Genomic DNA, 22887 nt, shown 5'->3' on the forward strand with positions numbered 1-22887 from the left:
TCCAGAACTTGCTTCAGTTTTCCTTTCCACAGGACCAATTATTCCCTAGAACTGGAATTAGTTTATTATAATCATTAACTGTTTATTAATAGCATGAATTCCACAAATACAAGTAAATTATGACGTTTTACTATTCTTGGATGGTCCAACATTATCTAATATCTTCTACAAGATGGCAATGATCTTGCATTAAAAAATGATTATTTTGCAACATAATCATAAGTAGGAGCATGCTAAAAGTGGACATGATAAGGCATTGCTCATTTAGAAAGTTATGTGGCTACATCATAGCAGTCTGAGGAAAAAAAGAATATATATGACCTTAAACAAGTCTTGTTTACAACAACATTTGTGGGCTTTTGTTTCCTCATCTATAAATAGAAGGAGCTGAACTATGTGGCTTCTAAGGTTCCCACTCACTCCTAGCTCTGAGATTACACACAATAGATATCAATTTTATGGAGCAGTTCACACTTTGAAGGTGTCCAGTAAATATAGTGTTCTTTTTGTTAACTCAGAAGATCCATGTTCTTAATGAAATTAATTCCACTTAAAATTAATTGCATTAATGAAAAACTTCTACTCAAGAATATTTAGCCCACAAAAACAAAACACAAGTGAATACTGAAAACAGTTTTTGTTTTTATTTCCAAGATCAAATATTACAACAGGACATTTACATGTATTTATAAAAAAATGCAGCAGTTGTGTGTATAGATCAGAGGTTTCCTTGAGTTTGGTCCCTCTCTCAGCACAGTGAGCTGATGTCTTGAAAAGACTCCCCCCCTCCCCCAACCCACCCCCTACTTCAAGTTGCAATATCAATATAAAGCAACTGGGGTACAACATAGTAGGAATATTCACAATTTGGTATGGCCAAAGCTAGATCACCACCAACTGGAAAGAGAGCCTAATTTTGAAACTTTATAGATATAGGTAAACATCCAACAATCTAAAAATTCTGTGGGCTTAAATGCACAACTGGAACTATGAATTGAGTTTTAGTGAGCAGTTACAGTACAGTTGTCTTAACCAATGTCATCCCTTTCTGCCTCATTTAGATTTCCTGTCATATCCGTGTGTGTTCTCAGCACCTAACTCAGAATCACTTGTTAGATCTATAGAAAGGGTTTCTTTTGTTGTTTTAAACAAAATGATGACACTAATGGTCCTTTCGCTGCTCCTTGCTCACTAGTCCCAGAACTTTATAGCACTGGGAAAAGTCACAAAAAGAAATAATACCTCCTAGCACCTTGGATAAAAGGCCCAGAAAATTGAACATGTTCATCTTAGCCAGGGACATGTTAGAAACACTTCTAGTATACTAACAGCTTGGGTTTAATAAATAGGACAGGGTTAGTCTAGGAATCAAATCTAGAAGTCTCTCCTTAAATTACCAATTTTGGTAATACTATCCCCTTCTGCCTAGAATACCTAGAATACTGGAATTTACAACTTCCTAAGGGAGTTCTAAATTCTGTCTGTGATTTACGTGAGAAATATTTTGAATCAAACTTTCATCTTGGTTTTGTTATTTAAAAAATACTCAAACTATAATTGAAATTTCCATTTCTTGATCAACATCTCAGAATAACATGGAAGGTAAGGCAAGGAAAATAAAAACATTAAATAAAAAGCAATTAGTAAAAGCATGCTAGAATCTTATGTCCAGGATGATTCAGTTGAACTCAAAACATTAAGTATCCATGAGCACTGCCATGAATTTTCTATGGAACTATAGATGTTTGGCAGTTTCTTTGTAAGATGAGAAAAAAAAACAAAACAAAAAACCCATCTGACTATATAGTCAATATTTTGCAAGACTCAAAGGGAGAGTTGTTAAACTAGAAAAAATCCTTATGAAGCTAAAAAACACTGCCTGATCAATAGATGGCAACTCCTGGACCCACCTTCTTAGAGCTCTTAGAACTGTTCAACTCAACTGATTATCTTTCCACTGCTATCCAACTAAGGGAAAAGAAACCAATGGAAAAGCTTCATCCCATTTTCCAGGAAGTGTTGTTTTTCTAAACCTAATGTACAAATATGGAGAAATAACAAGGAGGTCTAAGACTCCGAGGATTAAACAAAGAGATCTTATCACAAGCTTGTTATTCACACAATAAGTGGAGGGCACAAATCACTCTCATCCTGATAACCAAAACATAAATTCTTTGGTGATACAAAATCCACTACATGTGGGGCTAATCTATGGGGTAAAGACTCAAGAGTCAAAGAGAGCATGGGATTAAGGTGACACAAATCTGTTTATATTTTGAATCACTGCTGTTTAGCAAACTGAGTTTCCATTATAATAGCTATGAGAAAGACATATTTGTCTGATTTTGCAATAGATCTCCATATCTAATACAGAAAACTATAATATTCACAAATTAACTTATGAATCTTTTGTATAGGTAAGGAGTTCATCACACATGATTCTTTTTCTGATTTTGTTACTGTTTTAAGCCTTACCATTAGTTGTTCAGATTCAGAGGATCACCTAAACTCAATTTCATTTCTACTAGTATCATTTGGCAAAAGCAAACAAATAAAAAAAATGCCTGAACCACAAATTATAACAACTTTCAGTTGAACTAAGTGGACCAGCATTTTGTGAAATACCAACATTCAAAGTGTGTGTCTCTGGATAAGCAAAAAAGATAACAAAGACTTTGACATGGAAGTTAAGGGAAAATGCCAATCTGCTTCTTCTACAGGCTTCTAGTAAAGTAGCATTTTAATATGTGATTCTCTCTTCTGAGGCCAGTGAATTCTATAGAGGAAAGAATTCTCTTCAGAATGGGGGGTGGGGGGTTAAGAAAACAAGGATATCCATCCATTTGTTTCTGGAAAGAGATTTTCTTACTACTTCTCCAAAAGTGACATCAGTAAGTCAAATGGTAAATTTTAGAAAATGAGCTATTATCAAATTAATTTTCAAGGAATGGTTTTTAAAAAGCAAGAGAATAGGGGGCAGCTGGGTAGCTCAGTGGATTGAGAGTCAGGCCTAGATGGGAGGTCCTAGGTTCAAATCTGCCCTCACACCTCTCAGCTCTGTGACCCTGGACAAGTCACTTAACCCCCGTTGCCTAGCTCTTGTCACTCTTCTGCCGTGGAACCAATACACAGTATTGATTCCAAGAGGGAAGGGAAGGGTTTATTAAAAAAAAGCAAGACAATAAAGAGAAAAACTGGTATTTCAAGTAAAGTATCACTTGATAAATACCATTAAATACCACAATCAAGAAAAATAGTTCAATGGAAGGATACCTTCAAGACCACCAAATTTACCTTGAAACCATACTTGCCAGTAAGCTTTCTTACCAGCAGTGCTGCCTCAATGGAGTGGACAAAGAAAGCCATTGCTGAAAAGGCAAAAAAGTCCTATATGACAGAGGTTGACACATTCGTTTGTTAAACACAACTGTCTCCTTTAGGACTGAAAGCCATTTCTCTGTTGGGGGATTTATATATAGTTGATTAAAAAAAAAAGCCACCACTCAAGGATTATAGTAGAATGTTCACTGCATTCCCTAAAACACATATGACCACAAAATCCTTGTGTTCCTAACAGGACCAACAGAAGTATTATTCTACTTGTGTTCAACTTCATAAACTTAATTATTAACCCCAGAGACAATAAAGTTAATGAGCACCTGACATAAGTGTATTTGAGAGACAAAGTGCAAAAATCTCAATGGGAAAAATGTCAGGACAAAAAGGAGCCTGTATACAGAGATGCCTTTATCAGTTTGTTTTTTTGTAGATCAATCTAATAGGATGGGGGGATTAAGTGCTGAATCTGTGAAATCAATGATAAATGGAACTTCTGTATAAGAAAATTCTACTACTGTTTTAGGTCAGCAGCCTCTCTGAAACTTATAGCCTTGTGGAGTCTTAGAAAGTTTCTTTAAAAAAAGAAAATTTAGATTCCAAAACCAATCCTCATAAATTTACTGCAGAGTGAATATCCTAAGCTTCAAGACAAAGAAGTCTACAGAATAACAGAATTACAGCAATGGTGAACTATCTGGGTTAATTATCTTTTATTTGGAGGCAATGTTGATCAGGAATAAACCTAAAAAAAACACTGAACTACTATTGAATTTCAATAGGCAGGGCTGATTAATAAATCAGTCAAAAAACTAGTTCTCAAACATAAGGCAAAGGAAAGCTTTATTAGCTATACCCTGAAGTCTTCTGGGGCAACCAACAACAACAAAAAAGAGGGCATTAATGAATGACTTGGCTTGTGGCAGAGAGCTTAGATATCTTTCTCCAATTTGTACCAAGGTCCATCATACAGTCCCTTTCTACTAAGTATCCAAATATGGGGTATCTCCAGGTAAACTATAGTCTCAAGGCTAAGATGAGGAATCAAATTCAGGTATTAGTAATCTTGATAAGACTAACATTAAAATTTAAAAGGATTCAACCAATCATGCCATAAACTGTGGTAAGCAAGAAATGGAGCAAAGGAGTTTGTCACTTTATATAAAAATGTGGCCTGCATTTGCTACCCATACTGCAAGAAACACATTTTCCATGAAGTTTTCTCTGACCACTATAGCACACACTGTACACTGTTCTTTATCTTCTCTGCATTTTTAACACATCAATTAACAGGCAATTTAATAATTCATCATTCTCTGATTCCTTCATTTATATCATTTACCCCTAGAAAACAAACTCCTCGAGAACAGGGGGTTTAGATGATACTTCTTTACCTTTTATACTTTCCTTTTAGTAGATCATCATCTATCTATGGTTGATCACACAGGAGTCAGTATTCAACAGATGTGTCAAGTGAGAGGCAAAGTGAAGTAGCAGCTAGAGTGCTGAACTTGGGATTAAGGAAGACCTGGGTTTAAATACTACCTCTGACACTTAATTGTGTGATCAACTTAATTGGGCCCATTTTCTCACCTGGAAAACTGGATAGTAATACCTGAATGAGTTGACATAGGTAAAGCCCTTAAATAACACATTTGAAGACAGGGAAGAAAGTGTATCCTTCCTTTCTTAAAGATGTGAAGTATATTGTTAGAATAATTATGTGCGATTCTTTTTATTACAGAAGCAATCTAATAACTGAAGTCCCTTTTTCCCTCTATTTTTACCAGTGTGCTCATTTAAAAATACCTTCCTAATTAGCATTAAAAGCTAGCCCCTCAAAACAGCTGAATTGGGAAATTTCTATGGTCAGAGCAAGTCCTCTTCAAAATCTGCTACCATCTTCCTTTTTTCCTTTTCATATTTTAATAGAGACAAATTTAAAAGTCCTGTAATTTTGAATTTTAGCTTTGGTAGTAAATATTGGAGGAATGGGCCTTTGAAATAGAATGGTTTACTATAACTAAAAGCAATTTTCTTTCCCAAGTTGTAAAAATCTTAATCCTTCAGTGGGTACCTTCTTGGATCAAATGAAAAATATTTCTCTTCAACTTAAATTCTATGAACTCACTTTTCCCTACCAGTTGGTCAATTAATTCCTCTGGCCTGGTTTATTTCTCAGGTATGTTCCCTACCCAAACCACCCCCTCCCCCAAACCCTGCCCACCTATCAAATACCCTCCCAACCTGCCCCTGTGTGTTGAAGAAAATAACCATCATTATCAAAGCTGTTGAACTGTTATATAAAGTTATATTTTCGTGAATCTGGACACTGCCCCCATGGATACCTTTCCTTGAAGATCGAAGCAGGCTAGGAAAAGCATCAAACTAGAGGAAATAAAATACTGTAAGAGGATGTTGCTTGGACATTCTTAAGTCTTCGGCTGGATTATAAATTCTTTTACCTCTGACCTCCAAACTTCCATCAACACTTGAACCAATAACACAATCATTTAATGTAATTCATATAAACCCCTGCTTCTCAGCAATCCCCTTCCCAAAAACAGTATTTCCATAACTAGGGCAAGACAAGTGCTTTTATAGTCACAACATTCTCTCCCCCTTTTTCTATTAGTCCAGGGAGACTCAGAACAAGGGAAACGTCTTGAAAGAAGCCTAAATGTACAACCAGTGTGCTTCTTTCTCAACCACTTAATGAGCTCCACTATTATCTAAGCCCTCACAGTTAAATCACAACACTCCCTCTTTGCCTCCAAAATAGCCAAATCGCTATTTTAATTTTGTTTAAAGAATATTGGAGAGAAAGAAGACACAGAAGTGTATTAATGTTAAGTAGTAGCAGCAAATTTTTCTGGAATTAGAGAACACTTGATAAAGTATGTGCTCCTCAGCTGAGGGAGTGGTAAGCTCTGTACCTTTTCTGGAGCCTTAAAATCCTCTGTACAGTAATGTCTCTACCTTGAGATAAAATGGAATAATGCAAGAACCACATTCTGAACTTCAATGTCAAAGTGCTTAGGAGGCTCAGGGTGGGGGAATCCTTGTTCTTTCTCATATAGCTGTTTTCAATTCTCTATACTCAAACCCCTTTTCCACCCTCAAGATTCACTATACTAAATAGTCACCCCAAAATTCCTAGGCTTTATCAGAAAGTCTCGAACCCACCTTTGAACATTTTACTGGCTATTTTTCCTAAAAAGGATGCTAACAAAAGGAACTGGGGAAGGGGGTTGGGGCAAGGTGAGGTTCAATAGGCAATTTAATGGAGGAACATTTCATATACTTAGCTGTCACTTTGCTCACAGATCTGTACCTCCCAAGTGAACCTACTTTGCTGGTCTTTCTCTAGCCTTAGAAAACACCCACAACCTTGTGCTACCTGAAAACTCAAGATTCCTAGATCCTTCTCTAATCCAAAACTGCCATTTATTCTGAAAATGCACAATGCTTCTCCTTAGTTAATAAGTGCTCATATCTAAGGCCCTCCGATATATTATTTGCAGAGTACCAAGAAAGTTGTGTTTTTGCAAGGAATCATAAGCAGCTGGTAAACCTGTGGACCTTGTGCAAAAACACCAAAATGATGCTCTTTAGTCACCGATCTGGATAGATAACTCTGACTCAATGCATACAGGAAACTGTAATTATATAAATATATTTATAAATATTTATACAATTATATACTTATACATAAGCACTTACACAGACTCAGGAAAATGTAAGGACATTCATTTGTAAAGATCCATTAAAGAATAAACAAGACTTTCCCATGATTTCCTATAGAAGACATATATTTCATTCTTTAGTGAGGGTGCCTCACCAATCAATCATTAAAAATCACATTCCACAATTGTGTACTAACAAAAGATACCCCCCCCCCTCCTCCTTTATCCTTTGGGTGCTAAAAGGTAAGATCTCTTAAAATAGACAGGAAGCCTAATGGTCTCTGAAAATATATCTGAATTTGGGTTACAAGTTAAACTTTGTACTTTATTTCCAACATTAGCAATTTATTTTTCCTCTAAGGTGTAGAAATGAACCAGCTAAAATTACAGTGACAAAACTGGGTAACATTCTATAGTATGATCTCTATATAGACAAAGTTTTAGTTCTATTGCCATTTTCACCCCAGTCTCTACTTTACTCTCCTGCATAAGTGAATGCTGTTGCATTCAACCAAAATACATAGCTTCTTCTTTGGAGCTGACTATAAAATTCTCCCTTAACGAGGCTTTCGGTGGCAGGAAAAAATACATCTGTTGAAGACTACTGAGAGCAGCTTTACTCACTCCAGTAATTAAATGTTGCTTTAGGGACTGAGTTTAGAGGTGATCTCTGCAAGAGAAGCTTTCAGTTCTGATCTCACTAAGCATCATTTGGCTGCAATAGGTGAAGAACAACCAAAATCTTAAAGTAGCTCAGCTCATTTCAGTATAGCTTCTTAAAGACTATTTTACCTTGGGTTCAAAGTGAATTTGCATTATTTCTAACTAATGAAACCCACCATTCAGTTACTTGTTTTTTCTCTTTTCTCTGAGGCAGCCCTGAAGCACCACAGATAAGATCAACAGCAAGACCAATTTCTAATTTACAGATATCATTTTACTGCATGATTGTAAAACTACTACTAAAAAACCCCCCAAAACAAAGAAACTCCTGCCATTCTTAAACCCTTTGTTGGACCCAGAAAATGAAGGGGCTAGGAAATGCTATACTGTCCTAAGAGTAAACATATTCCTTTCCCCAACACAAGAAGTTTTTGAAATTATGGAAAATCTTAAGATACCATTAGCTTGAAAATGGGTATCAAGGATTCAGAAACATCACTGAACTACTATTCACTCTCCTAGCATGTTGGCATCAACAGCTTCCACAAAATAATTCCAAATAAAGAGCAATGGAGAAAACTGTCTAAGGCAGGAGTGTTGAAAGCCATCCTAATCTATCTCATCCCATATTTGACAATCAATTTCCCAACAGCACACATACCATGGATCTATTCTTCTACAGGAGAGATGAGGGAAAGAGAAATTTTAAAATTTTTTGACAAACTATCATAAGGAGCGCTTTTCTCCACATAAGCAAAAAGCCTGGGTCTTTTGTTACATGATATTTCTTACAGGAAACTAAAAAAACAAACAAACAAAAAAACCGAAGACACTGTTTTTGTTTTTTCTCCCAAGGGTAAAGAGTAAGTAAAAGTAAGGGGATGGGAGGTGGTTCTTTTTTTTTTTTTTCTTAATCTGGCCCTTCCTCTGTCATAGGAAAACTGAGGAGGTCACATTATTTTTTCTTATCTCCAGAGAGTGATGTGCAAGACAGCATCCCTCTTTCCCAAACGGAACAAGCATTTCCTGCTGCCAGTATTAGGACAGATTGTATGTATACTTAGGTTTTCATTTGGTCACCAGATTAGGAGGGAAAAAGAAGGAAGAGGAGGGGGTAGGGAGGACAAAAGACAGAGGGAAGGACGCTGTGGAGGTGAGCCCAGACAAAGAGGAGAGTGGGTTGGGGCCATTTGCCCAGGTTGGCTCTGTGGTCCTAGGAGCCAAACTGTACACTCAGGGACGCGATATCCCAAGTAAAGGGATGAGGGGCAGCTGAGAGAGGTCAGGCCACAGTGCTAATTTCTTTCCTGTACAAAGACAGTCTCTTGAGGACAGAGGCCTGCCTCTTGTAATGTAATGTCATAGTCAAGGTGAGAAAGCTTCCTTCGAGGGAAGTTGGTGAGAAGTTCAAAACGTTCATTTGGATATCCTTTTGACTGCACGTGCTTCACCAGAGCCTAGAGCAGAGGAAAGAAGGAGAGAGAGAACATAAGTAATGGATGAGGAGGAAACAACATTTAGCATGTAGTGAATCAGATACAATAATGCGTCATTTAGACAGCACTGTTAGGGAATTTGGTGATCTACACATAAGGGAATTTCCTAAGTAACTGAAACTACTCCCTCTAAGTGCCAAAACTTAAAAAACAAAATAAAACAAAAAAAACTTTTCAACCCCCTTTTTTAAAAATAAAAAATTTAAGTCAGAGTAAAGGAACATAATTTTAAGCTATTCTTCATGAATCAGGGTTGTCATTATGATTATCAATTATCATTCTGTACTGTAATATAAATAGTGGCTTTACTGGCACAGAGGTGTGCAAGGGTACTTGCCCCTATAGAAAATAACCTCATTCTGCTATGCTTAAGTTCTAACATATTTTTAAAAATTTTTTCTTGTTCCCTTTCTACCTGTAATTTTTTGCTGCTATCAGGCCCCTTTCTAACAACCCCTCCCCCTTCAAAAAGCACTGCTTCTAATTATGTTCTTAGCCCTATTATTCTCAAGGGCAGATATACCAAGTGTGCTAAAGTTACACTGAGGTACCTTAAGAGATGAGAGTCAATGCAAATTCATTTCTCACCGGAACTTCCTAGGATTTATACTTATATCTGAAGGTGAAAAAAATCAGTCAGATGACCTCTTGACCAATCTACATATTGGATTATAGCAAACTATGATTACCTTAGATAAACTAGATAAAATATTCTTTGGAAAATTACCACCTCAGTTCCATCTACCTCAGCTGTTCCTCTATTAACCATAGCTATAGTCTAAAAGAAGAGCTGATCACATCTTTAACAAAAAGCTAAAACCTGGGACTACCACTTGTGTTCTTTTCTAACAAAGATGGAATCTGGAGATCATTTTAAAAGATATACTGGATAACTAAGAAAATAAAAGCTGACTGAATTAAGATTCTAGGAGGTAGTGAAGTATAGTAGAAAATACTGAACTATGAGAGTCTGCAATTGTGTGTTGTGAGAGTCTGCAACTATGAGTTGTGGGCATGGCTCTGTTACAAACTAGCTGATCTTGGGCAGGTCACCAGTCACCTCTTTTGAATCTCAGTAAAAATGAGAGTATATTACTTACCCTGCCTATCTCATAGAGTGAGTGGGTTGCGGTGAAGGTAGAATGAGAAATTATCTGAAAACTATCAAGTTATATCAACATAAGGGATTATTATATACAATCTGGGATTAACTATTAATCTAATGAGTTCCCAGAACAGATTCCCAATTTGATTGTGAAGAAGAGCTCAGTTTAATTTCTCAAAGACTTGGGATAACATGGGGAAGGAGAGGGTATGGTAGATGGTAAAATCTCAATTAAGTGTGTTGGAGAGTATGTTAATGCCATCTATATTCCTCACCTTGACTAGACATCACAGTAAATTATAGAGGGAATACAGCAGCAACAATGGGTTTAGAGATCTATTAAAGTCTCAAAATCTATAACCAGTTCCAATATATTGTTTTGTGGATCCTCTACATTCCTCATTCAAAATGGTTCCACAATTCAGTTATTAAACCTTTATTAGCTATCCCACATTGTGCTTAGGGCTAGGGATATAAAGGCAAAAACATGCCTAACCCTCCAGAACTCCCTTACTGAAGATAGTAAATTTAAGACTTCTTTCCTTTCTCCCACCATTTCAAGGGCTACTGTGATGGTGAAATAATAATTTTTTAAAAACCACACATTTCAAAGGGGCAAGTGATGATTTTCATGACATTGTGAGGTTTAATTTTGGTTAAGATAGCTCAAAATCCAAATGAAAGGACCATAAGGATATCAAAGGGAAAATCATGAGATTTTAAACTACATGTTCACCCTCGGTAAGTAATTAATAGTTCATATTACAAAGTGCTTTTATACATATTTCATTTGATTCTCACAACACTCTTTTGAGGTAGGTACTGCAGATACTGCAAAAAATGGAAAACACACACACACAAACCAAACCACTCCCCCAAACCCTGCTCTTTTCAGAGGTTAAATGGCTTGCCCAACATCACACAATTAAGTGACAGAGTTGTACCTAGAATCCAATGCCTTTCTTGCTACAAAATAGCGAGGCTACCCAATAGAAAATGTGTTCTTATTTTCTTTAAAGATTTTCTTTTAAACTATCGAAGATCATTTGAAAAATTCTGAATTGACAGATTTCCTAAAATTGAATGCCTAGCTATATATCTACAGAGTGACCCAGTTAATTTACAAAGACTAAATATTCTTGTGCCATTCTAGGGATTTGATGACTCCTCTTGTCACTGCCACGTGTGCATCCTTCTTCTGGGTTTATTGTCATAGGCCTACTTTCTTCTGTTGATGTCTTTTTGCTACCACTTTGTTCATGTTGCTGCTCTAACGCAAAGTTTGGGGTTCATCATTGGCTGCCAGATGTCAATGACACATCCTACAAACTTCATTCTAAATAGGAAAACTTTCAGAGCCAACTCCAATTGTATACCTGCTGAGATGCCTGGAGCCTCCACCACTGTAACACAGCTATAGTACTCCAAGAGCCCTGAGGTCCTGATGAATCAGGAAAGGTCCCTAGTTCCTACTTTATCTTTTATAGTCACCAAAATAAAACCGGCAGGGCTTTTAAAGGCATTATACAATCCATCAAAGAGCCTGCAATGTGGCTCAGTGTAGCTTCATATGCATCTAACAAAATCTGGGTCCCAATGTTTTTTCATCAGGGAAACTGAACAGAACTATCTGTTCCACTTTGGGTTTTTCTATATATTGCGGGCAGGAGAAAAATGGTGCTAAGCTCTAAAAAGTTTCTCAGAGGGGGCAGCTGGGTAGCTCAGTGGATTGAGAGCCAGGCCTAGAGATGGGAGGTCCTAGGTTCAAATCTGGCCTCAGACACTTCCTAGCTGTGTGACCCTGGGCAAGTCACTTGACCCCCATTGCCTAGCCCTTACCACTCTTCTGCCTTGGAGCCAATACACAGTATTGACTCCAAGACGGAAGGGAAGGGTTTAAAAAAAAAAGTTTCTCAGAATTTTGACAATGGTGACAATAGGATTGAAATGGTGGTAGTAGTGAAAAAAAAAGGACCAGCAGAAGAGCAAAGGCAGTGTCGGAATCTAGAAATAGAAGAGAACAAACACCAGTGGCAGACACCAGAAAGCATCCCAAATTGTAAAATTTAAGTCAATGGGAAAACACACTTTGATAAATCAGGATTTTATGGCACCTAAATTAATGCCTTCAGTTTTATTCAAGGAACTAAAATCTACATTGTTTCCACTAACTTTTATAAAATTGATATATTCTAGGAAATATGTAAATCTTTAACATTTTTGGCTAATAAGTCTACTTGAGAAGAATCATTTTGACAAGCTAAAAGCAAGTAAGCTTCAAAAAGTTCTTTAAACTCAGTAATTTTGGGGAAAAACATACTTCAATTTAGGGTTTTCATTAAAATCTTTCCTGAGGCTTTGTTGGGAGAAGCAGACTTGGTAAGAGATCACTTAGTTATGGGCTGAAAGAAGAAAGTGAATAAATAGAATGGCTCTGTCTAGGAATTCCAGATTTGATTCCAAAACACGCAAGGATGAAAATAATCTCTGCTCCTCTAGGATAGAAAGGAAACATAGATCTGTTTCTAAATATAGTACATTTTTCCACCTTTATAAGATTAAATGAGTGATTTGAAAGTCTAATATAAATAAGGCATTCTTTGCCTTAAGTCTTTTATAGAGCAGAAAATGGCACACCAGTTCATTCAGCAAATCAACGGGAAAGCCAGTTAGGATTTGCCACTTCTGCTTTCAGTCCATAGGCTAGACTGCCTCAAGTGCCTCAAGTAATACTACGAATATATACCATTTATTTTTGCTACTGTTTAAGTTAAGATTAAGGATGATTATTTCATAGGAGCATCAAAGAACTATTTTTCTAATTGGATACCTTCTCTGCCCCATGTAAAAAGTTCTGGTTAATTCTACTTACTAGAAGTTTAGCTTGTTCTGGAAGAGTGATCTGTTCCCTCTTTCCATCTGGATACCTCAACATCAGCTGTGCTTTTGGTCCTAAATTAAAAAAAAAATGAGCATACAAAAGGAGTATATGAAAATACAAAGACAAGTAATTAGACATAATGTTCATATTTTAGGAAACTAAAATTAACTCACCATTCATTTCCAGCCCCTCTGAAAGTCCATCTGACTTCTCAGGTAACACCTCCAATATTTCAGAATCTATTCCTGACAGAATTTGGTGGTTTGTTGCAGTTCCAGGCTCAGTCCTAGCTGAGGGCTCAGTCTGAGGCCTCCGGTTCTCCTCTTTCCTATGCAATAAGTCTTTGTGGGGAGACTTCCTAGATTTGGCAGGATTCTCTACCTCTTCTTCCTCATCAGAACCACAAACTGATATGAACTCCTCGCTTCCAGAAAAAAGTTCGGATTCAGACTCTTCATCAGAACGGTTGTCCTGTTTTGCTTGGGTAGAATCAAAATGGGTCTCTTGCAAAGATGCTCTAATAGCAGCTTCTAGCTGACTGTCTTCACTTGCATCTATGAGGCTTTCCTGCCCGGTGCAGACATGTCACATAAGCAGAAGGGGAAAAACACAATTAACAAACCCAAAAATAGCCAATCAAATTCAAAAGAAAGCAAAAAAGAAAGCAGTCAAGATTACAATTTACTCTGGAGCATATACAACTGAGGTAGAGGACAACCTTTGCCTATCTCCTTTGAATGAGCTCCCACTAAAGAAACATTTTCAGTTTCCATTGCCCCCCCTCCCACAATCACCAGTGGAAAGATACATGGTTGCAGGGGGGAAATGTTATATAAATACCTTGGCGGTTACTGCCTCAATTCTTGATACTACCAAGCACACTGTAAATTAACTTCTTACAATTAGTAAAAAGTTTAATACTTCAAAATGAGACAATTAGGTCCTCAATTTAAGTGACAATTTTAATTCTTCAAACACAAATAAACTGGTTTGCATAATTCTTACAACTCTGTCCTGCGGTTTCTTGTAGCCATTGATTTTGAAGGGATTCACATTTGAAGGACTGTGTAAAGCTAAGTATAAAAAGGAGGTCAAAGTACAAATGGTAATTTCCCTATTTCCTAACTTCCCCCATTACTTCAATTACTAGTCAAAAGAGACTATTCTTTAGGTTAGTTACCCAGTAAAAATGTTGATAATCTGATATGTGATAGGGATGAAGAAAGTTAACTAGTCTAAACATCTGGACAATTAGTAGTTACTTTCTGTTACCTCAAGTAGGACTTCTCATAATTTTTCCTTTTATAAATGAAAAGGATAGGATTTAATACTCCTCACTACTGTTTACTCTAATTCCCCTCCTCTCTTCATTTTTCAAAAGAGTTGTTTTGTTTTTGAAGAGAATAACAATCTCCAACAAATCTAGTCCCAATGAATATTTGAATTATAGGAAATGTAGTTTTCTACTTTTGATAATGCTGATGAAAAAGTTTTTACTATACTTATGAGTACAATGTGGGTTAAAAAAAAAAGAAAAACAAAACACCAAACAGAATGAAGGGAAAAATTGAGGCTAGTCGTCTCACACTGATTGGTAACAATTATGAATCTTCCTAAGTCTCATACTGTGTCTTGCTGACACTGCGAGAAATTTTAAAAGGATAAAAAGAATATATTCATATAACAAAGCATTTGTTTCATGGACCATATTTACATCTATGGTGTGCTTACATATATTTGCAATTCAATAAGCATCTTAAGCATGAGAGATCCCTGAACCCTAATACTTACAGAACGGCCACATTTTTTGGGGGGATTGCTGGAGAGTCCATCCAGTTGACCATGCTCACCCAGGAATCCTGTCACTTGATCCAAGAAAGAAGTCACATCCAGTTGGTGCCACTCTACTAGCTTCTGACCTGAAGAAGAAAAACTAAGATATGAAAGGGCTTTTATGTTCAATACCTTTCCACGAGAACAATCTTACAACATTAGGCCTTTGCAGAATATAAACTGACACGGAGAAAAATTTCTTTTATCTTCACAGAGCACCATAAAGTATTACGTAAGTATGAAGCATTAATTACTATTACAATCAGATTATACAGGCCACAGCAGAGAGATGCAGGCACTGCATCAATAAAAATCCAAGTATCATGCTTTTAGATAAGAAAAGATACAGTATCAGGTTCCAGTAAGTATATTAACAGACTGACCACCACTACTCTCTGCCAGATCTGTTTACCTGCTACCAATTAGCCATTTGGAGTTGGAGATATTACCCCTTCCTTCATTCATCTTTAGCCATGAAAGTGGTCCCCAATAAGTCACACTCAATGAGCTGAGGATTCATTAAGAGGAGGAAAACCTACTTGAATAAAAAATGACTCTCTTCCTTGGAAAAAGAGAAACTGACCTTCAGATAGGATAGAGCTGTGAGTGCAGAAAATAAGACATTTGCTTCTAATCTGGGGGCGTAGGTGGTGTTGGTGGAGGGGTAACTAAGGGCACAAAAGGATGACTGGAGGCCCATATTACTTGCTTGGGTTTCAAGATAAAATTCTTTTGCTCTTACTGCTCCTGAGAAGGCCAAGGCAGAAAAGCTCTATCTCCTCCTGTGTCTTGGACTAAATATTGTGAGGGCTGTAGCAGAGAGAAGGCTGTTCTTCTAGTAGGCTTATCAACAAGCAGGGCTTTTCCTCACTCATTTGAGGTTGAAAAATCTATGTGGCTTTATGTCAAAGGAGGCTCCATGGGGTCTAGGAAAGAAATTGATTGCTATCTTCCTTTCAAAAGGAATCATGAATTATATATACATAATGCATTTAGGATTCTTTTTAAGGATTTTACCTTCATATGAACCACCTTTCATAGATTTGACAATATAAACTTAGAGATACATTGTTGGATTGTAACTAATAAACTTATAAGCAGAGTGTAAACTTCCTAGATTCCAATTGTTCTCTTAGAAGCCTCTATTCATTCCACTATGACTGATTTTATGGGCTTTTTCTCAGTCCTCAGACTCCTTTATCTTTCTGCCACATTTGATTTATTACCCATAGGCTCATTCTACTTAATATACTCTTTATGGTACTGCTCTTTCCAGGTTCTTCTCTCTTGTTCCCCATCTTGACACCTAAGGATGGGCTCTTTACTAGTTATCTGTATATACTGTCTCCTTGGTCCCACAGACTCAAGTGCTATCACTATTTGGTTCCCTTCTAAATCTCTACGTCTTACACCAAGAGCTCTCAACTCCAGACCTTATCTGTCATACTGTCCTAAAAGCACCTACCTCTACTTGGAGGTCCTGTAAGGACCAGCCTCGGTATTCCTAATACTGAAATTATTATCTTCTTTTAATGATAAAGATACCCTTATCTTCATTCACTCAGACTCAAAATCTTGGGAGTCATCTTTGATCTTTCCCTGTTCTCTTCCCCTGACCTCACCCAAACAAATGTCCACTCCTCTCTCCATATCTCCTGCCTCTAACTCCAATTTTCCACTCATATAACCATCACTTCACTACAACTTAAGTCCTAATCACCTCCTATCCAAACTATCACATTTTTTTTTATTATTAAACCCTTACCTTCCCTCTTGGAGTCAATACTGTGTATTGGCTCCAAGGCAGAAGAGTGGTAAGGGCTAGGCAATGGGGGTCAAGTGACTTGCCGAGGGTCACACAGCTGGGAAGTGTCTGAGACCAGATTTGAACCTAGGACCTCCCGTCTCTAGGGCTAGCTCTCAATCCACAGAGCTACCCAGCTGCCCCCTATCACATATTTTTTTTAATGTCTTTTAAGAATCCTTCCTAACTCAGCCACCTGACAAATGTTCTCTCCATTCTTAGAAATTTCCTATACTTTGTAGCATTTTCCCTGGTTTCTCTTTTGCACCATCACTATTTATTTTATATTATGCCTGAATACAAGTCAAATCTCTTCCCCAGTCCCCAGCTTACCCACCCTACCTTCTATAGAATATAACTCACTTAAGTACAAGAATTACATCCTTTTTTATCTTGATTTCTGAGTACCTAATTCCTTGTAACTTGCCTATGCAAGATGTTTTATAAATACTTGTTAAACTGACTTGACTTGATAAATTCATGCTCATCTTACCTGTCCTTGGGTCCAAGATGGAGACATAAGGAAAATCTCCTAATTTGTAAAATTGTATATATCTCTGTCCTTCTTCACTGTCATGATATACCTGTCAAACCAGAAGATATTAAACAGCCAGCTAATCTCAACGACAAATTACCACCAATTGCTACTTCTGTCATACAAGCAATTCTCAGAAAGAAAAAATACAGATAAAGTTTAAGATGGAATTGAAAAATTCAAGATACAACCAAACAAAGAAGGCCTATAAGTAGCATTAAGCCAGGCCTTTAAATAAACATTTAGACTAAGGTTACAGAAGCTTAATACAATTTAGATAAAATCAGTCACATCTTAACCTTTGTAACCCCCATTTTGGAGTTTTCTTAGCAGAGATACTACAGTGATTTAACATTTCCTTCTTCAGTTCATTTTATAGATAATGAAACTGAGACAAATAGGGTTAAGTGACTTAACCAGGATCATAGCTAATAAATAAGTATCTGAGGTCAGATTTGATCTCAAGAAGATAAGGTTCCCTGATTCCAGGTCCAGGGCTCTATTCATTGTACCACCTTACTCTATTAGGAGTATCTATGTTGGGGATGCAGCTAGGTAGCTCAGCGGACTGAGAGCCAGACATAAGAGGTGGAAAGTCCCAGGTTAAAATCAAGCCTTGGATTTGGGCAAGTCACTTAATCCCTACTACCTAGGCCTTACTGTTCTTCTGTCTTAGAAACAATACATAAAAGTATTGATTCTAGAAAGGAAGGTAAGGGGTTTTAAAAGAAAAAAAAACAAAATAGTATTTCTGTTGTATTTTATTTTTATGTTTTTTCAAACATTTTTGGATTACATTTTATTCTGATTCTGGCAACTCTTAGGAGTGCAGCTCCTGTGACCAGTGGGCTTTGAGTTAGACAGCTCTAATTTAGTTCAGCTCCTGTATTTTACCTATAAAAACCATGAGTATCAGAGAGGTTAAATGATTTGTCCAGGGTCACAACAACACTAATAGAAATATGACTAGAATTACAGGTTTTCTGATTTCTAGTCTACTGTTCTTTACACCAAGAAAGTGAAGTAACTTTGGTGGATGAGTGAGTATACCTAATTTCTCCCTACCCACATTCTACATTCATCTATAATGGTATTCAGTCATGATAGCAAGCTGGTTTTACTATTTATAAATTGACTTGGTTAATTCAAAATCAATTTCTCCCACTTCCATTCCCCAGTAACAAAAGGACTTTCCTAATTCTTCCTGAACCTCATTCTCACCTGCCAGAAAATGAAGTGTTCCCGGATAATGTTCTTCACAGCTTCATTGCTCCAGACGTCCCGGTTGAGACACTGGCAAGCAAAGTCCTGCACATTCTGGATGTTGATCATGAGCCATTTGTTCTGCATCTGGCCACACTCTTTGGCCTATGGCGGAAGATACCACAATATAGATTAGAATATAAACAATGCCTGCAAAGGTGGTAAGCAGGATATTTTGGCATTCAGGGTCTACTGAGCAACTATCTTCCAGTGCTCCCAATCAGGTTGGCATCCAATGAGATTTTTTTCCAAGAACCACATTCAGATAAAGGAGAATTTAAAGACTATTTTAAATAATTTTAATATAACTTATTCATGACTATCAAATGGTGAAGTTTGCTCTCACACAGTGACTTTTTTTTTTAAACTCTTACCTTCCATCTTAAATACTGTATACTGGCTCCAAGGTAGAAGAGTGGTAAGGGTTAGGCAATGGGGGTCAACTAAATTGCCCTGGGTCATCCAGCTGGGAAGTGTCTGAGGCCATATTTGAACCTAGGACCTCCCATCTTTAGGTCTGGCTCTCAATCCACTGAGCTACCCAGCTGCCCCTCACACAGTGACTTCTATAAGTGTCCCAGAAATGCATTTTTTTCTCTTACTTATCTATTTATTGAGTATCGTGTTCATGATGAGATCTAGCAAAGGCAAGTAGAAAAGAGGAAAAAGCTCTTGGAAATCTTGGTCCAAAACACTGATGACACATGAGTAAAAACACATTTTTCTCCAAACCAACTACTAGCTAACAAATTGGGAGGGGGGGGTGGTTGGATTCCAGGATAGTGAAGGGCCTCCAAATCATGAATGGATCATAAGATAGTGTTATATGAGGATCAGTTAAAGGAACTGGGAATGTTTAGCCTGGTAACACTATAAGGGGAAAATGACTGTTGTGTTTAGATATTTGAAGATATTTAACCTTATTCTAAAAAGAGACTTAAGTTTCACTCACAGAAAAATCTAAGAAGCTCAAATTATTTAAAAGTGGAATGGGCTTTTTGAGAAGTCTTTCAAGTAGAGACTGGATTCACACTATTAGGATATGTTGTATGGTAAATTCTTACTTAGGAAGATTAGACTGGGTTTCCAATTCTGAGAGTGTTTTCTTCATTGGAGAAGAAAAGTTGAAACTATTAGAGAAAATGAGCTTTGGGAACTATCTATCTCAAAGGGAATATCTCTCTATTATTACCATGTTTCCCAACAAGAATTAAGTTTTCCAATATAAATAATGGCCTTCAAAAGATTTTGGGCATTTCACCTAAAAATGATCACTAACAATACTAATTTTCTATATGTTAGTCAAATAATGTATACTCAAAAAGCAATATTGATAAAAGAAATTAAGAAAAGGCTCCTCAAAATTTTCTTCACTGTTCTTCTGGAATCACTTTGTTAAAACTTGGAACCTAACTACTTACAGTTTCAAAGCTGCCTTTATGCATTAGATCAATAGGTGGTCGGAAGAGATCTGCAAGGGTAGTGAGCTTCTTATCTATTGCTCCTCCATTTCTCAACTCCTGTTCTTGTCGAACTGAAGAGACAGAAATCAAATTCAATAAAATAGGAAGTGGCATTCTTTATTGTCTCCCAACTACATTTTCAAAAAGATTAGTGTCCTATTAACTGAAAGGAGAACTAAACCTAGACATTAACTAGATATATTGTCAATACAAAACATTAACTTTAATGAAAAAGCTGGCTTTAAAATTGTAGGGAAAAGGGACTGGACATATACTGCCACTGCATCATTCTTCCCCCATCCCTCTCCCTTTGCTATTTAATCATCTAAAGAGATCCTGGCTTCCAAATTTTCTTTAGACCTAGATGGTAGCAGCTGAAGTACCAATTTCCTATCATCCCTGACTGCACTTCAAATTTGGGGTCACTGATAGTAGAAGCTATGAAAGAAAAAGCCCCAATGTCACTGTTTCCTAGAAGGAAACAAGATCTTCTGGGGCAGCTGAATGATTAACTAGAAGGACAAAGCTTGATTAAAGGATTCCAAATGAATTCTCCAACCACAGTTCTTGCCCTAAGGCTGCAGCAGTGCCCCTCTCCTTCTAAAATTATATAGACATGGGTACTTATCCAAACTTACACCACAGAAAAGCTAGTCCTAACAATATTTGTAATTGGTAAAAAAGGGGAAGAAAAGGGGGGGAAAATCACATCTCTTGAAACAAATGCCACTTTCTAGTTAGAAATCAGGTGAACTGAGCAAGTTATTGACAAAATCTAAACTGACACTACTAGAGGAGGAAGCACTGAACTACAGCCAACTCTCAATTTTTCCAGGTCTGTTGATTAGACCCTGTAGATAAGATATTCCTTCCTATGTCTCTCACTACTGCTGCTACAATAAACCTCCTATAGTCTGATGACTTAAAATTTTAATCATTTGATTTCAATAGTATTAAAAAAACAAATCTACAAATCTGACCACACACCAACCCATTTTCAGATATAAAAAATCACCAAGCAGTTCCATTGTCATAAATACTAAAAAGGATACAAAAAAATTCTGAAAAATGTTCTAGATTGAATAAGGAAAAGATTGAGCCCCATCCAGACATTTTATAAAAGCAATTTGTAAGTCATGGATCCGCTAGAGTCATGTTGGTGAACCTATGGCACATGTTCCAGAGGGGGCTGCTCCCTTCCCCCTCTCCACATGAGCTGAGGACATTTCTTACATTACCCGCCTCTCTGCTCAACAGCTCAATGGGATGTGGATCACATGCATGAGGGTTGCAGTTTGGAAACTTGGTCTCTAAAAGGTTCACCATCACTGCTCTAGAGTATTTACTGGTAACCCCACTAATAAAATCTGAAGCTATAACTCCCTGGTATAAGATTTAAATTAATGTTGAATACTTCAAGTATTAATTTATAAAGTTTATTATCTAACAAAATAGAACCACGTGGCTAAGTTTTTCTATCTGCTCAAAAATCCCCAGATCCACCAAGGCTGCCACAGGAAGGAAAAAGTCAAAGAGCCAGATCTCCACCCAATTTATATCCTGTCTACATCAGCATATAATGACAGGAAGTGAGTGGGTTTCTGGGAACCGTAGTTTTGCTAGGGATCTTGGTTTTTAGGGTAATCGATTCTAATTACACACTAGGGAAAGGTATTCATGTAGCTAGATATAGATATACAAGGATTCTTAGCTCTTCTTTGTGTTACGGAACTCCTGGCAGTCTGATGAAGTCTAAAGAACCCTCCTCAGAATAATGATTTTAAATGCACAAAATACATAATTACAAATGAAACTAATTATGCTGAAATAAAGATGTACTATTCCCCCATTCAAGTTTATAGACTGTCCTCCATCCAACCTATTATCTATGAACCTCAAGCTAAAAAATCCCTTGTTTTAACTAAGTGATAATAAACCTTTAATTACTTTAATTACAGAAGTATTTTATGATGCTTCTGTAATTAAGAGTAATGATTTACATTTATATGGAACTATCTAAAATGTTTAATATACAGTATACTATTTATCTCATTTAAGCTTCCTCACAACACTGTGAGGCAGACAGTACAGGTATCATTATTCCAATTTTGCAGCTAGGGAAACTGAAGAATAGAGGTTAAGTTCATGGTCAGGGAAGTAGTATTTAAGCAGCTAAGAACCCAGGTCTTTTCAATTTTGGATCTAGTGCTCTTACTATGGTACTTAGAATATACCTTTAATCAGCTACCTAAAAAGAAATACAATTCTTACTGAATAAGATAAAAATAAGAAAAAAAAAGTTTCACAGATACCTACTAGTTTCAGTCTGAAAATCTCGAAAACCATCAAATATTGAACGAGCAGGCCGCCTTCTTTTAGGAGCTATGAAGGGGAAAAGTAAAATTTTGAGCCTATGAATTTTTCAGGAAATTAATTCTTAAAATTTCTCATATCAATACACTCAACTATGACATGTTCAATAAGTACATAAAGAAAAAGGTCTATACTAGTTTTAAGTGATAACCACAAAACTTCAGAGTTGAAGAGACCTCAGAAACCATTTAGTCCAACTTATACATGAAAAGAAATCCCATATACAACATGTGACAAAGAAGCATCAAAATAGGAAAAATATTGTTAGAAATTAGGCTTAGCAAAACATTAAAAAAATTTTTTTTAAACCCTTACCTTCTGTATTAGAATCAATACTGTGTGGTAGGGTTAGAAGCAGGAAGGGCTAGGCAATGGGAGTTAAGTAACTTGCCCAGGGTCACACAGCTAGGAAGTCTCTAAGGTCAAATTTGAATTCAGGACCTCCCATC

At 36.8% G+C, this 22887-nt stretch overlaps 1 protein-coding gene across 2 annotated transcripts in view; it reads right to left on the reverse strand.

Moving 5' to 3' along the window:
- Positions 1 to 622: 622 nt before the first annotated feature.
- The window catches only part of UBXN7 (UBX domain protein 7), a 60988-nt gene continuing 38723 nt past the window's right edge, over positions 623 to 22887 (reverse strand). For both annotated transcript variants that reach the window (XM_001373930.5, XM_016433532.2), the window contains exons 4-11: positions 22382 to 22447; positions 20024 to 20136; positions 18561 to 18707; positions 17298 to 17388; positions 14959 to 15086; positions 13341 to 13734; positions 13159 to 13238; positions 623 to 9142 (exon numbers count right to left, since the gene is read on the reverse strand). In XM_001373930.5, coding sequence (XP_001373967.2) covers positions 8981 to 9142; positions 13159 to 13238; positions 13341 to 13734; positions 14959 to 15086; positions 17298 to 17388; positions 18561 to 18707; positions 20024 to 20136; positions 22382 to 22447 — 1181 coding nt within the window. In that variant the 3' untranslated portion in view covers positions 623 to 8980. The remainder of the gene's footprint in view (positions 9143 to 13158; positions 13239 to 13340; positions 13735 to 14958; positions 15087 to 17297; positions 17389 to 18560; positions 18708 to 20023; positions 20137 to 22381; positions 22448 to 22887) is intronic.

This window comes from Monodelphis domestica, chromosome 4, assembly GCF_027887165.1.
Source record: "Monodelphis domestica isolate mMonDom1 chromosome 4, mMonDom1.pri, whole genome shotgun sequence".
Classification (NCBI taxonomy): Eukaryota; Metazoa; Chordata; class Mammalia; order Didelphimorphia; family Didelphidae; genus Monodelphis; species Monodelphis domestica.